The sequence below is a fragment of the Plecotus auritus genome (assembly GCF_963455305.1).
Source record: "Plecotus auritus genome assembly, chromosome: 4".
In the NCBI taxonomy this organism is placed as follows: domain Eukaryota; kingdom Metazoa; phylum Chordata; class Mammalia; order Chiroptera; family Vespertilionidae; genus Plecotus; species Plecotus auritus.
Window position 1 is genome coordinate 117,030,987 of NC_137775.1, and position 16,938 is coordinate 117,047,924.

A 16,938-nucleotide genomic window follows, 5' to 3' on the forward strand; every position below is an offset into this window, starting at 1 on the left:
ATAAAGGACCTCACAGGCCTTGCAAGTAGTAGATATTCATAAAAGGATTTTGAATTAATGAAATAAAAAATGACATTAAATATTTGAATATTTTGGGTGATAAGATCTACATGGTACATCAGGATCTGTCACGTTCACCTTGCATTAATTTAATTTCCCTAACTAAAATGTTAACTTCCTCAAAATGTACAGAGCTTGACTGATATAAAGAAATTTGTTTTCAAATGTTAAAATGTGTAAATTTTAAATACTATGTAACACACATGGTCTGATAAGAAGAATTGTATCTATTCAGGTCCTTTGCCCATTTTTAAATTCAATTGTTTGTCTTCCTGGTGTTGAGATGTATGAGTTCTTTGTATATTTTGGAAATTAAACGCTTACCAGATATATCATTGGCAAATATGTTTTCCCATACAGTAGATTCCCTTTTCATTTTGTTGATGGGTTCTTTTGATGTGTAGAAGCTTTTTAGTTTGATGTAGTCCCATTTGTTATTTTTTCCTTTGTTTCCCTTGCCCTCGTCAGTGGTCGGCAAACTCATTAGTTAACAGAGCCAAATATCAACAGTACAACGATTGAAATTTCTTTTGAGAGCCAAATTTTTTAAACTTAAACTTCTTCTAACGCCACTTCTTCAAAATAGACTCGCTCAGGCCGTGGTATTTTGTGGAAGAGCCACACTCAAGGGGCCAAAGAGCCGCATGTGGCTCGCGAGATGCAGTTTGCTGACCACGGCCCTAGGTGATGTATCAGTGAAAATACTGCTATGTGAGATGTCTCAGATTTTACTGCCTATGTTTTCTTGTAAGATTTATATGGTTTCACAACTTATATTTAAGTCTTTTATCCATTCTGAGTTAATTTTTGTGTATGGTGTAAGTTGGTGGTCTAGTTTCATTTTTTTTGCATGTACCTGTCCAATTTTCCCAACACCATTTATCGAAGAGATTATATTTATTCCATTGTATGCTGTTACCATCTTTGTCAAATATTAATTGGCCATATTGGTGTAGGTTGATTTCTGGGGTCTCTGTTCTGTTCTATCCTACATAATAAAAGCCTAATATGCAAATCGACCGAACGGTGGACTACCAGTAGCTATGATGTGCACTGACCACCAGGGGGCAGACGCTCAATGCAGGAGCTGCTCCCAGCCCTCAGGCCCCAGGCCAGCCAAGGCGGGTGCCAGTGGGGGCCCCCGATCGCCCCACAGATCGGCCCTGATCGCTAGTCAGGCCTAGGGACCCTGCCCGTGCACGAATTTCATGCACCGGGCTTCTAATAGTTCTATACGCCTGTTCTTGTGCCAGTACCAGGCTGTTTTGGTTACAATGGCTTTGTAGTATATGATATCTGGTATTGTGATCCCTCCAACTTTGTTGTTTTTTCTCAATATTGCTGCAGCTATTTGGGATCTTTCTTTGTTCCATATAAATTTTTGGAATATTCTATGTAGATCTGTGAAATATGCCATTGGTATTTTAATAGGGATTGTGTTTAACCTGTAGATTGCTTTGGGTAGTATGGACATTTTAATGATGTTAATTATTCTAGTCCATGCACGCGGTATATGCTTCCACTTTTGTGTGTCCTCCTCTATTTCCTTTTCCAATGTCCTATAGTTTTCTGAGTACTGGTCTTTTACCGCCTTGGTTAAGTTTACTCCCAGGTATCTCTCTTTTTTTTTCATACAATGGTAAATGGGATTGTTTTTTTAGTTTCTCTTTCTAAAGGTTCATTATTGGTGTATAAAAATGCCATCAATTTCCGTTAATTTTGTATCCTGAGGTATCACCTCACACCTGCCAGAGTGCATATCATCAATAAATAACAAACAGCAAGTGCTGACTAATACAGCCACTGGGAAAATAGTATGGAGGTTCCTCAAAAAGTTAAAAATGGATTTGCCATTTGACCCAGCAATCAAACTTCTGGGAATATACCCAAGGAATCTCAAAGCACAAATCAGAAAGAATACATGCACCCCTATGTTCACAGCAGCATTATTTACAATAGCTAAGATCTCAGAACAGCCCAAGTGCCCATCAGAAGATGAGTAGAAGGAGGGAATAATGGCGGCGGAATAGACAGACGTGTTCCGAGCCTTGTCCCGGAGCAGAAAGAAAGAACAGCTGAGGGTCGCACAAGGAGTGTTTGTTGGCTGGTTGGGAGACAGCTGAATTCCAGAAGGAGGTGGGGGACTGCTGAACGGGGTTCCCCTGACTTGGCAGCACCAACTGCGGCTGGGTCCCCTCCCGGAGCTGCGGGCTGGGACGCGGAGTCTGCGCCATCTTGATCCGGAAAGTGGAGCTTATCGGAAGCCTGAGAATCCACAACTGCGGCACCCACGGAACAGCTGCGAGCCCCAGAACAACGCTCCCCAACTGGCGCAAGCACACGGGTTCAGAGGAGCTCTACACTCCACCACGGAAAGGTCAGATTTCGCCTGAGATAAGGTGAGGTCTCTGGTCCCGGCGGGAGAGAGGAACGCGCGTTTTGCGGGAGCTGGAGGACCAGGGAAGTCTGTGCCTAGAAAAATCCGTGGCTGTAGGGGCTGGCGTGATCTGTGATTGTGGAAAGGGGTCCTCAGAGCTGCTAAGAGAAGGGCACTCTAAAAAGCAACCCATTTTGATCTGAAGTGCAGGGACACCCTAAGAATTTCAGGCAGTCCAGACTTACGCGCAGCCCGTGCGCTCCCTGGGTGCCTGGGCTTACTCGCAGTCCTGGAGTTCGCACACTTGGGCTTTTTCCTCTTCAAATCCTTGCTTCTGATTACTAAGCCCAATACATAGGATCACCCAGTTGGGGACACCCTGGGAGACTGCAGGGGAAGGTTGTTTTTCTGGAACCTGGGGATCGGAGCGGGGAATGACCATCAGAGAGTCAGCTCTGAGGCAGACCACTCCCACAGGCCGGTGGCGAGTGCCACAGGGAAAGAAGGCTCTAACACTGCCTAGAGAGGCCATAGATAGACCCGGAAGTCAATCCAGAAACACTGCCACCCAGGGGCTGAATCACAAATTGACTCTTGTGTAATCAAAAATAAAGGAATACGAGAAATTAAGACACACCGCCTGCTTAAAATCAGGACTGGCTTACAACACCGAAGAGCAGTGGATCGCAGGGAACTGCAATACTGTCTGGACTGAGAAACAGGCGTGCCAAACAGAAAAACAGAGGAAGTGAATGACCTTCACTACTTCACATTTTATTTTTACCTTTTATTTTTTTATTTTTTTTTAAATTTTCATTCTTTGCATCTTTTAATCAAGAAACTTTTTTTTCTTTTTTCATCACTTGATTTTACCTTTTTAATGATTACATTTTTATTTTCAATCCGTATTATTACTACTGCTATTTTATCTTTTTTTTTTTTTTTAAAGTGTCATTTTATTTTCTCTTCATTTTATTTTGGGATTAGGGTTCTACATTCTATTTTTTATCTTTCCTTTAGCATCGTTTTACTCTATCTCAACTCTACCTTTAGGCCATCACTCTCTTCCTAACCTCCCCCTTTTCAGTGTCCTGTTTGTCTTACCCTTTTACTGCTTTAGATTTTCCCTATTCTTTCTGTTTACCCCTTGTTAAAATTTCACCCTACTTACATATCTAATCTCCAATCCCCTGCTCCAAGTCCACATACACCTCTCCCTTCGCTGTCTGAGCTATCCATAAACTTGTCCTTCTCTCTGTTCTTTTGTTGTTGTTTGCTTGAATGTAGATTATATCCAATTTTTATGCTTTTTTTGTGAGATTGTTTTGCTTACTCTTCTTTTGTTTATTTTTTTGTTTGTTTTGTGCTTCAGCTTTCCCTTGCCTCACTCCATATTAGTTGGTGTTGTAGTTTGTACTAATCCCCAGGCACTTGTTGCTGGCATTTTCTGGGATTAGTGATTGTTCTATTGGAGTTTTATCCCCAATATATATAGTCTGTTCCCCTTTCTCTCTTAGTCACTTTCTTGTCTCTCTTACTTTTTTTTTTTCTCTTTACTTTCCCTTTTCCCAATTTCATTTTCACACTCCTTTTTTCTTTTTTTCTTTCTTTCTTTCTTTTTTCCTCTTCTTCTTTCTCTCCTATCACCTAATTTGCCTTTCTCTGGTGGTCACCTTTATTGGAGGTTATTAATATCGTGAATACATTCCTGTTCAGTGCCTTGTGAGTTGTACCTGGTAGGGCTGTATTTTGTGCCTTTAAATCAACCCAGGAGAGAGAGAACTACATAACCAGACACCCAGAGAAGAGAGACCATGGGGAGACAAAGAAGCAGCCCGCATATGAAAGAAAAGCAGGCATCACCAGAAAAGGAAGTAAACGAAATGGAGGCAAGCAACCTTCCAGAAAAAGAATTCAGAGAAATGGTCATAAGGTGGCTGAAAAGAATGGAAGACAAATTCGACAATATGAGCAAGAACCAAGAGGAAATGAAGAAGAACCAAGAAGAAATGAAAAATGACATCGCTGCTGTAAAGAACTCAATAGAAAGCATCAAGAGTAGACTAGAAGAAGCAGAGGACCGCAACAGTGAGCTAGAAGACAAGATGGAAAAAAATACCCAAGAAAAACAACTTCTAGAAAAAAAAAATTAAAAGGCAGGAGGAGAGTCTAAGGGAACTTTGGGACAACACGAAACAAAACAACATCCGCATAATAGGGGTTCCAGAAGGAAAGGAAGCTGAGCAAGGAATAGAAAACCTCTTTGAAGAAATAATGACAGAAAATTTCCCAGATATAGGGAAGAAAAAACCCACACAAATCCAAGAAGCTCACAGAGTCCCAAGCAAAATGAACCCCAAAAGACCGACGCCAAGGCACATTATAATTAAATTGGCAAACACCAACGACAAAGTAAGAATCTTAAAAGCAGCAAGAGAGAGACAGAAAGTTACATACAAAGGAACCCCCATCAGACTAGCAACTGATTTCTCAACAGAAACTCATCAGGCCAGAAGGGAATGGAATGAAATATACAAAGTCATGCAAAGGAAGGGGCTGAATCCAAGAATACTATACCCAGCAAGGCTGTCAATCAAAATTGAAGGTGAAATCAGGAGCTTCACAGACAAAAAAGGACTAAGGGAATTTATTACCACCAAACCAGCAATGCAAGAAATGCTAAAGGGTCTACTGTAAAAAAAAAAAAGAAAGAAAGAAAGAAAGAAAGAAACAGGAAGCGAAGAAGTAACACAGGGGTAAAGAATAGGAATGGCGACAAATAAGTACCTATCAATAATAACTTTAAATGTAAATGGATTAAATGCCCCAATCAAAAGACATAGGGTAACAGATTGGATAAGAAAACACGACCCATATATCTGCTGTCTACAAGAAACCCACCTCAGAAAAAAAGACGCACACAGACTGAGGGTGAAGGGATGGAAAAAGGTTTTCCAGGCAAATGGAACTGAAAAAAAAGCTGGGGTAGCAATACTTATTTCTGACAAATTAGATCTCAAACTGAAGGACATAACAAGAGATAAGGAAGGCCATTTCATAATACTAAAGGGAGCAATCCAACAAGAAGAAATAACTCTGGTAAACATGTATGCACCCAATACAGGAGCACCCAAATACATAAAAAAACTCCTGGAGGATATCAAGGGAGACATTGACAGCAATACAATCATAGTAGGAGACTTTAATACCCCACTATCACCATTGGACAAATCCTCTAAACAAAACATCAGCAAAGAAACATCAATCCTAAATGACTCACTAGACCAGATGGAATTAATTGACATCTTCAGAACATTTCACCCCCAAGCCACAGAATATACATTCTTCTCAAGCGCACATGGGTCATTTTCAAAGATAGACCATATGTTGGGACATAGGCAAAGTCTCTTCAAATTCAAGAAGATAGAAATCATATCAAGCATCTTCTCAGACCACAGTGGCATAAAACTGGAAATCAACTACAATAAAAACAACCCAAAGAAATCGAACACATGGAGACTAAACAGCATGCTATTAAACCATGACTGGGTTACCAGAGAGATCAAAGAAGAAATAAAAAACATCATGACAACAAATGACAATGAAAACACTACAATCCAAAATCTATGGGACACAGCGAAAGCAGTCCTAAGAGGGAAGTTCATAGCTCTACAAGCCTACTGCAAAAAACAAGAAACAGGGGTAATAAATTACCTAACCCAACAACTCAAAGAGTTAGAAAAAGAGCAACAAGAAAAGCCCAGTGTAAGCAGAAGGAAGGAAATAATAAAGATCAGAGCACAGATAAACGACATAGAGACCAAAGAAACAATACAAAAGATCAACAAAACCAAGAGCTGGTTCTTTGAAAGGATAAACAAGATTGATGAACCTCTAGCTAGGCTCACCAAGAAGCAAAGAGAGAAGACCCAAATAAACAAGATCAGAAATGAAAGAGGTGAAATAACAACAGATCCCGCCGAAATACAAAGGATTGTTAAAAAATACTACGAACAACTCTATTCCAACAAACTGGACAACCTGGAGGAAATGGACATATTCCTAGAAAAATATAACCTTCCAAAACTCAATCAGGAAGAATCTAAACAGCTCAACATGCCAGTAACTATGGAAGAAATTGAAGCAGTCATCAAAGAGCTTCCGGCAAACAAAAGCCCGGGGCCAGACGGCTTCACAGGAGAGTTCTACCAAACATTCAAGGAAGAACTAAAACCTATCCTCCTCAGACTATTCCAAAAAATTCAAGAGGAAGGAACACTTCCCAGCTCCTTCTATGAAGCCAGCATCACCCTAATACAAAAACCAGATAAAGACAACACAATGAAGGAGAATTACAGGCCAATATCCCTCATGAATGTAGATGCCAAAATCCTCAATAAAATTCTAGCAAATAGGATCCAGCAGTACATCAGAAAGATCATACACCATGACCAAGTAGGATTTATCCCAGGAATGCAAGGATGGTTCAATATCCGCAAATCAATAAATGTGATACATCACATAAACAAATTGAGAGATAAAAATCACATAGTCATATCAATTGATGCAGAAAAAGCATTTGACAAAATCCAACACCCTTTCTTGATAAAAACTCTCAACAAGGTGGGAATAGAAGGATCATACCTCAACATCATAAAAGCTATATATGATAAACCCACAGCTAACATCATACTCAATGGGCAAAAACTAAAACCATTTCCCCTAAGAACAGGAACAAGACAGGGATGCCCACTCTCACCACTCCTGTTTGACATAGTACTGGAAGTATTAGCCACTGCAATTAGACAAGAAGAAGAAATAAAAGGCATCCAAATTGGAAAAGAAGAAGTAAAGCTGTCCTTATTTGCAGATGACATGATATTGTACATAAAAAACCCAAAAGACTCCATCAAAAAACTAACAGACTTAATAAATGAATTCGGCAATGTAGCAGGATACAAAATTAACACCAAGAAATCTATGGCATTTCTATACACCAACAATGAACTTACAGAAAGAGAGACTAAAAAAGCAATCCCATTTTCCATCGCACCAAAAAAATTAAGATACTTAGGAATAAACCTAACCAAGGAAGTAAAAGACCTATATGCGGAAAACTACAGGACACTGAAAAAAGAGATAGAGGAAGATGTAAACAGATGGAAGAACATACCATGTTCATGGATTGGTAGAATCAACATAATTAAAATGTCCATACTACCCAAAGCAATCTATAGATTCAATGCACTCCCCATTAAAATACCAACGGCGTATTTCACAGACCTAGAAAGAACTCTCCAAAAATTCATCTGGAATAAAAAAAGACCCCGAATAGCCACAGCAATCCTGAGAAAGAAGAATAAAGTAGGAGGGATCTCAATACCAGATTTCAAGCTGTATTACAAAGCCACTGTCATCAAAACAGCCTGGTACTGGCACAAGAACAGACATATAGATCAATGGAACAGAATAGAGAATCCAGATATCGACCCAAACCAATATGCGCATTTAATATTTGACAAAGGAGGCATGAGCATACAATGGAGTCAAGACAGTCTCTTTAATAAATGGTGTTGGGAAAATTTGACAGATACATGCAAAAAAATGAAACTAGATCACCAACTTACACCATACACAAAAATAAACTCAAAATGGGTACAGGACTTAAATATAAGACGGGAATCCATAAAAATACTAGAGGAATCCACAGGCAGCAAAATCTCAGACATATGCCAAAAGAACTTTTTCAGTGATACTGCCCCTAGGGCAATGGAAGCCAAACAGAAAATAAACAAATGGGACTACATCAAAATAAAAAGCTTTTGCACAGCAAAAGAAACCATCAACAAAACAACAAGAAACCCCACTGTATGGGAGAACATATTTGCAAATGGTATCACTGATAAAGGTTTAATTTCCAACATCTACAGGCAGCTTATACAACTTAATAAAAGGAAGATAAATGATCCAATAAAAAAATGGGCAACGGACCTAAATAGAATCTTTTCGAAAGAAGACAGAAGGAAGGCCAAGAGACACATGAAAACATGCTCAAAGTCACTAATTATCCGAGAGATGCAAATCAAAACAACAATGCGATACCATCTCACACCTGTCAGAATGGCTATCATCAACAAATCAACAAACGACAAGTGTTGGCGAGGATGTGGAGAAAAAGGAACCCTCGTGCACTGCTGGTGGGAATGCAGACTGGTGCAGCCACTGTGGAGAACAGTATGGAGTTTCCTCAAAAAACTGAAAATGGAACTCCCATTTGACCCAGTAATCCCACTCCTAGGAATATATCCTAAGAAACCAGAAACACCAATCAGAAAGGATATATGCACCCCTATGTTCATAACAGCACAATTTACAATAGCTAAGATTTGGAAACAGCCTAAATGCCCATCAGCAGATGACTGGATCAGAAAACTATGGTACATCTACACAATGGAATACTATGCTGCCGTAAAAAAGAAGGAATTACTACCATTTGTAGGCACTTGGATGGAATTAGAGAACATTATGCTAAGTGAAATAAGCCAGTCAATGAAAGAAAAATACCACATGATCCCACTCATTTGGGGATAATGAAAAACATTATAAACTGATGAACAAAAAGATAGTTACAGAGGCAGTAAAGCATCAAACAGACTGTCAAATTACAGTGGTAAGGTTAGGGAGAGGTGGGGGAAATAAGAGATCAACTGAAGGACTTATATGCATGTATATAAGAGTAACCAACGGATGCAAAACATTGGGGGGTGAGGGCATGTATGGGAGTGGGGTGGGGGTGGGGGGCAATGGTAAGATATGTACACATATAATACCTTAATAAAAATTTGAAAAAAAAAAAAAAAGAAGATGAGTAGATAAAAAAAGCTGTGGTTGTGTGTGTGTTGGGGGAAAAAGGGATTGAAAAAGAGGGGACAGGAAGGGATTAGTCAAAGAACATATGAGCATATATGCATAACCCATGGATACAGACAATAGCATTGGGGAAGACCTGGGGTGGGGAGTGAGGCAAGGGGTTGGGTGGACGGATGGATGAAGGGAGAAAATGGGAGACATCTATAATAATGTCAACAATAAAAATTTTTTTAATATATTTTATTGATATTTTACAGAGTGGAAGGGAGAGGGATAGAGAGCTAGAAACATCGATGAGAGAGAAACATCGATCAGCTGCCTCCTGCACACCCCCTACTGGGGATGTGCCTGCAACCAAGGTACATGCCCTTGACCGGAATCGAACCTGGGACCCTTCAGTCCGCAGGCCGACGCTCTATCCACTGAGCCAAACCAGTTTCGGCTCAACAATAAAATTTTAAAAAAAGGAATTTAAGAAAAAAAACAACAAACAAAATCTAGGCCCTGGCTGGTGTGGTTCAGTTACTTGTGCATCGTCCCATGCACCGAAAGTTTGCCAGTTTGATTCCCGTTCAGGCACATGCCTAGGTTGTGGGCTAGATCCCCTGTAGGGTGAGCTGGATGCGGCTAATCAATGTTTCACTCTCCATTGATGTTTCTCTTTCCCTTTCTCTCTCTCTCTCTCTCTCTCAAAATTAATAAAAAATATTTAAAAAAACAAAAAGAAAAGAACTTGGGTGTCTTGTGATTACTTATGTGATTTTTTCTTGGGAAAAGACTAAGTATTAATAATGTTGAGTTAATAGAAGTATCAGTAATTTGAAAAGCTAATGACTTTTCATGGTCTTTACCTCGCCTTTTTTTCCTACTTGTTGAAGACATACAAGGGTGTGCTTTGGCCAAAAGCATCTATAATAACAAAAGGGTAATAATATGCTAATTAGACCAGACATCTTCTGGACGTCATTCCAGACATCCTTCCTGACAAAGCCGGGGCCCAAGGGAAGCCAGCCTGGGTCCCGGGTGCCTGCAGGAGGCCCGAGGGAAGCCGCCCAGGTGCCGGGTGCCTGTGGGCAGCCGGAGGAGGGAAGCCCAGATCCCGGATGCCACAGGGAAGCTGGTGCCGGCAGCAGGGGGAAGGAAGGCCTATTCTTGCACAAATTTTTGTGCATCGGGCCTCTAATCTATACTAATAAAAGGGTAATATGCAAATTGGTCACGACACCCTCACAGTAACAACCGAACAGCAGGCTGCGTGGGGTGACCAGGCCAGCAGGGGGGTTAGCGAGGGACGACCAAACGACTGACCAGCAGACTGCGTGAGACAACCAGGTCGGCGGGAGGGGGTGGGCAGTGAGGGGCGACCAGGCCAGCAGAGGGGGACAGTGAGGGGCAACCAGCCAGCGGGGGGGGGGGGGGGGGGGAGGGCAGTTAGGGGCAACCAGGCCATTGGGGGGCAGTTAGGGGTGATCAGGCTGACAGGCAGAGGCAGTTAGGGGTGATCAGGCTGGCAGGGGGGGCAGTTAGGGGCGATCAGGCAGGCAGGCAGGTGAGCAATTAGGAACCAGCGGTCCTGGATTGTGAGAGGGATGTCCGACTGCCGGTGTCAGCCTGATCCCTGGGATCAGGCCGAAACCGGCAGTCAGATATCCCCCAAGGGGTCCCGATTGGAGAGGGTCCAGGCTGGGCTGAGGGGACCTCCCTCCCCCCAGGTGCATGAATTTCATGCACCGGGCCTCTAGTCCCATCTAATAAAAGAGTAATATGCAAATTAACCATCACTCCGCTACACCCACCAGCCATGCCCACCAGCCAATCAGGAGAAAATATGCAAATAAACCCAACCAAGATGGCTACGGCCACAGAGAGCAGGAGGGAGGCTTGGGTTTCCCCGGCAATGGAGGAAGCCAAGCTTTCCGCCTGCCCTTGCCGGCCTAGGCCTCCACTCAAGGCTACAAAGTTTCAATGATAGAAGATACATAAACCCAAACAGAAATGGCGGTAGCCACGGAGCTGGAAAGAGCAGGAGGCTAGGGTTGCCCCCGGCGATGGAGGAAGCCGCGCTTTCTGCACACCCTGGCCGGCCCAGGCCTTGCTTAAGGCTACAAAGTTTCAATTATAGAAGATACATAAAACCCAATAGAAATAGCTGCTGCCACGGAGCAAGCAGATTTGGCTCCACTCCAGGCTACAAAGTTTCAATTGTAGAAGATAAATAAACCCCAGATACCAGGGCCTCCGCTTGGGTCGCCAGGGGGCGTGGCCGGCCTGCAAACCACCACAAGCCCCTCGCCCAGGCTGCCCCACACCCCAAGGGAACCCCCACCCTGACCTGGGACATCCTTCAGGGCAAACCAGCTGGCCCCCACCCATGCTCTAGGCCTCTATCCTATCTAATAAAAGAGTAATATGCAGATTGACCATCACTCCAACACACAAGATGGCTGCCCCCATGTGGTCAAAGATCCTGCCCCCATGTGGACACAAGATGGCCACCACAATGGCCAGCAAGGGAGGGAAGTTGGGAGGAACCAGGCCTGCAGGGGAGAGCAGTTAGGGGGGACCCAGGCCTGCAGGGGAGGGCAGTTAGGGGTGACCAGGCCTGCAGGGGAGGGCAGTTGGAGGGGAGCAGGCCTGCAGGGGAGGGCAGTTGGGAGGGACCAGGCCTGCAAGGGAGGGCAGTTGGGGGCGATCAAGCCTGCAGGAGAGGGCAGTTAGAGGTGACCAAGCTGGCAGAGGAGGGAAGTTGAGGGCAACCAGGCCTGTAGGGAAAGGCAGTTGGGAGGGACCCAGGCCTGCAGGGGAGGGCAGTTGGGGGGGGACCCAGGCCTGCAGGGGAGAGCAGTAGCGGGGGACAAGGCCTGCAGGGGAGGGCAGTTAGGGGTCACCAGGCCTGCAGGGGAGGGCAGTTAGGGGAAAACAGGCTGGCAGGGGAGCAGTTAGGCATCAATCAGGCTGGCAGGGGAGTGGTTAGGGGCTGATCAGGCTGGCAGGCAGAAGCAGTTCGGGGCAATCAGGAAGGCAGGCAGGCAAGCAGTTGGGAGCCAGCAGTCCTGGATTGTGAGAGGGATGTCCGACTGCCCGTTTAGGCCCGATCCCAGTGGGTGTCCCAGATTGGAGAGGGTACAGGCTGGGCTGAGGGACACACACCCCCTCTAGTATATTTATAACCAGCCAACTGACTTTAACATAGCTTGGGGTAGAATATTTCTCTGATTAAATTAGGAATTTCAGATGCCAATTCAAATCACTAGTGGTACCCATTGTCCACTGAATTACCATAGTCATTCCCACCCTGCACTTTCCCCCCACCCATCTCCCCTGACCCTCCCACCCACAAATGCATGCTCATTCATATCCTCTAAGACAATAGACACAATTTTGTTCAGAAAAAAGTGCTTTCCTCCCCGAGAAGGAGATTAACAAAACTTTTTATCCGCCACATACCCTGCTTTCTATCTTTGAATATGTTTGAGGGAGTATGTGCCTGAAGTCCTACAGACAGACATCCTGCACTCTTGAAGGGAGATCAGGAGACTCCCCCAGGCCCAGCACGTGACATCATGAGGTGCTTAACTGACATCAGCAAAACCTACCATTTGACATTTGGTTATGGTGAGGGAAAAAAGCCTCTTCTTGTGGAGCAGCTAGCATTGGGGTACTGTGATAGTTACAGCTTAAAAATACTGTGCTGATACAAGGAGACCCAGGGTGCAGGATTAAATGAACAAAATCAGGCTAAATCAAACTTTTATTTAAAATCCACCTGGACACTCAGCTACTGACCAAACTTAAGAATATTAAATTAAATAGTTATGTACTAGATTTGGTTAGCCTTAAGCTATTGGGGTGAATGCAGAATATTTAAATATTCCGAAAAATCACTAAAAGTTATTATTACTCTTAAAAATGTGCCTAAAGAGGCTCTGGTCAAGATGGCAGAGAAGGTAGATGCTGTCCTCACCTCCTCCCAACCATGTCAAAATTACAACCAAATCACAGAACCACACCATTCAGAATGCCTGAAGACTAGCTGAACAGTTCTATAACTAAGGATATACAGAAGCCACATTGACACTGGTAGGAGGGGCGGAGACACAGAATGAGCTGGTCTCACACCCACGTTTGGTGGTGGTAAAAAATCGGGAGGGATAGCTGAGTTGCAAAGGTCTTCCCTGAGGAGTGAGGAATCCCCGCCCCATACCAGGCTCCCCAGCCCTGGGTTCTAGTGCCAGGAAAGGAAGTCCTCATAGCTTCTGGCTGTGAAAACCAGCGGGGATTGTGGCTGAGACCAAGAGCTCCTGGAATCACAGGCGTTCCTCTTAAAGATCCTGCGCACAAACTTACTCACTGACAGACTCACTCACTGTGAGACACAGTGCTGGGGCAGCTCAAAAGGAGCCAGGGACATATGAGGTGGAACTGGCTTGTCTGGCTTTAGCACAATGGCTGGCTTTAACGTAAGTGCTGGCAGAGGCCATTATTCCTCTGCTGAGCCCTCCACCTGCACGAGAAGGTGGGAGCCGTATCTGAGTCTCTATCAACATGGCTAACACTGTTTGCTCTCCTTGGTGACTCCCTGAGACCCCACCCCACCACACCCAACTTGTGGGCCCACCCATGCTCTTTCCAGTGGCTTTTCCATATAAACAGCCGGTTTTGGCTCATGCTCCAGGCTTTCCAAAAATCATTCAAAGGATCACAACCTCAAACAAGTAGCATCTGGTCTCACATACCTCATACTTCTTACTAGTCAACCTCAAGCCCAGCAATAGTGGAAGCCACCTTCAGTTCACAGGTTAGCCTCTCCCAGACACCTCCAATCCCAGAACAAGTGGTAACCATCTCAGAACACCCTATAGCTCATACCAAGTGGCCCTGGGATAGGGCACAGGCAGCGGCTAACCATGTCCTATACCAGAGCCACTCTCAGAAAGTTCTAGAGCTAACACACCTGGTGGCCGGCTTTGGATCATGGCAGAACACCACCCACCACTTCCACAAATGATACACCCAAAGGGCAGACTCAGCATGCACCAGAGCCTGCTAACGCAAATCTTGCTCTGTAAGGTCAGCCCCTGTACAACAGCTCCTCCACTGTGTAGTCACGGGCAGTCCTACTACCAATCAGCCTGAGGATCAATCCCTCTCAACTATGGTCAAACAGCAGTAACAGCTCTATGTCTCTCATATAATCCACATGAGGGACATAGCTGGAGCACCCAGTTCAGGGGACCAAGGTGATTGTGTTACTGGGCCCCACAGGACACCTAATACATAAGGCCACATTTTCAAGACTAAGAGACATAGCAGCTCTACCTAATTCATAGAAACAAACACATGGAGGCAGCCAAAATGAGGAGACAAAGAAACATGTTGCAAATGAAAGAACAGAAAAAAACTCCAGAAAAAGAACTAAATAAAATGGAGACAAGCAATCTACCAGATACAGAGTTCAAAACACTGGTTATAAGGGGGTTCAATGACTCAGTGAGAACTTCAGCAAGGAGTCTGGAAACATAAAAATCTATAATATCAAACGTGTAATATGCTAATTAGACCAGACATCCTTCCAGATGACCTTCCGGGAAGTCCAACAATAGGCTGCAGCTGTGGGTTGTTACCTTATTCACAACTTTCCTTCTTAAGGACCTCTGCAGCAGGCCCTGCATGGGCTCGCCATCCCACCACAGCTGCACCCAGCAGAAATGCTGCTGCACCAGCAAGTCGGAGCCCTGGAGGCAGGCCTTGGCAATGGTGCCCATCAGAAAGCAGTTCTCATGAAAGCAGTAACATTCCGACATTCTGTTTCCTAAAACAAGCCATATTATGGGACACATACAAATTACAATAAGTCAAAGAAAGAATATGAAGTCTAGCATATATTCTGGGGAACAGAAAAAGTAGAATGATCTCATGGGAGCTTGCTTCTCAGCACGCTCTCATCTCACCACAACCTTTACCTTTTGAAAAAGTACAGGGGCTTTCAGTGCTGCGATTTTCCAGAGGTGCCAAGAAATCTCCCAATAACTCAGACAGTGAAGATTTTTCCAAGTTCTCTAAGATGATGATGATTTTCTTATTAACAGGATATTGTTTCACTGGGATCAGATAAGCTGTGGCCAGAAATGAAATGCAGTGATTCAAGCTTTTACAAAAATCTCTATGAATGGGGAAAATTTACCAAGTCTGAAGATTTTATCAATAAAAGGCCCAAGACCCAGCACTAGCACCATCCTGCCTTGCTTCACAGCTGGGCTTTGCCTGGGCACCTCCACACCAAATACAAACAGGAAATAGCAATCTGCAGATCTCTCTGTAGCTCCTGCCAGGTTGCCCCAGAAAGTGGCTAGCTTTGCACCTCCCTGAAGGCCCTAGAGCCAGTGCACCTGGTGGACAGCTTCAGATCATAGCAGATTACAACATTACACATCCACAAGCGACACACTCAAGAGGCAGACTCAGTGAGCACCAAAGCCCAACTGAAGCAAGTCCTGCTCCATGGGGATGTTTCCTGCATAGCAGCTTTTCCACTGTAGTCACAGCTGGTCTTCACAGCCAATTGGTCTGTAAGTTAACTCCTCCCAGTAATGCCAACAGCAATCGAGGCTCAACTACAAAACTGTGTACACAGCCCACATAGGGGCAGACTTACAGTGCCCAGTTCAGATGACTGCAGAGGCTGAGCCACTGGGCCCTGCACGACACCTACTACACACGGCGACTCTACCAATTCCAGGAGACATAGCAGCAGCTCTACCTAATCCACAGAAACAAACTCAGGGAAGCAGACAAAATGCAGAGACAAAGAAACATGTCACAAATGAAAGAAATGGAAGAAAACAAACTACTGGATACAGAGTTCAAAACCATGGTTATAAGGTTACTCAAGGCTCTTCATGAGACTTTCAAGGATTTTAGTGAGAATGTCAAAGACATAAAAAAAATCAGAAACTAAGCATATACTAACTGAAATAAAGAATAATTTACAGGAATTCAACAGTAGAGTAAAAGTTCTGAGAATCAAATCTATGATTTGGAATATGAGGAAGCAAAAAACACCCAATCACAGTAGCAAAAAGGAAAAAGAATCCAAAAATATGAAGATAGTGTAAGGAGTCTCTGGGACAACTTCAAGTGTACCAATATTCACATTATAGGGATGCTAGTAGGAGAAGAGAGAGAGCAAGGTGTTGAAAACCTATTTGAAGAAATAATGACAGAAAACTTCCCCAACCTGGTGAAAGAAATAGACATACATACAAGTCCAGGAAGCACAGAGAATCCCAAACAAGAGGAACCCAAAGAGGCCCACACCAGGACACATCATAATTAAATTGCCAAGGGTTAAATACATAGAATCTTAAAAGCAGCAAGAGAAAAGCAGTTAGTTACCCACAAGGGATGGCCCATAGGACTTTCAGTTGATTTCTTAACAGAAACATATCAGGCCATAAGGGAGTGGCCAGAAATATTCAAAGTGATGAATAGCAAGGACCTATAGCCAAGATTACTCTTCTGAGACTGAAATAGCTTTTCTGTATGCTATGAAACTTTAAAAATTAGACTAGAAACAATAACAGCCACCTCTCAATTTAGTTGTATTTGTGGGAGCTGTTACACTAGTGCCT

At 43.7% G+C, this 16,938-nt stretch overlaps 1 protein-coding gene across 1 annotated transcript in view; it reads right to left on the reverse strand.

Moving 5' to 3' along the window:
* CTTNBP2 (cortactin binding protein 2) overlaps window positions 1–16,938 on the reverse strand; it is a 194,806-nt gene that overhangs the window by 23,776 nt on the left and 154,092 nt on the right. The window contains 2 exon segments of the mRNA XM_080666006.1: window positions 14,932–15,119; window positions 15,271–15,423. Of these exon segments, the coding sequence (XP_080522132.1) occupies window positions 14,932–15,119; window positions 15,271–15,423 (341 nt within the window).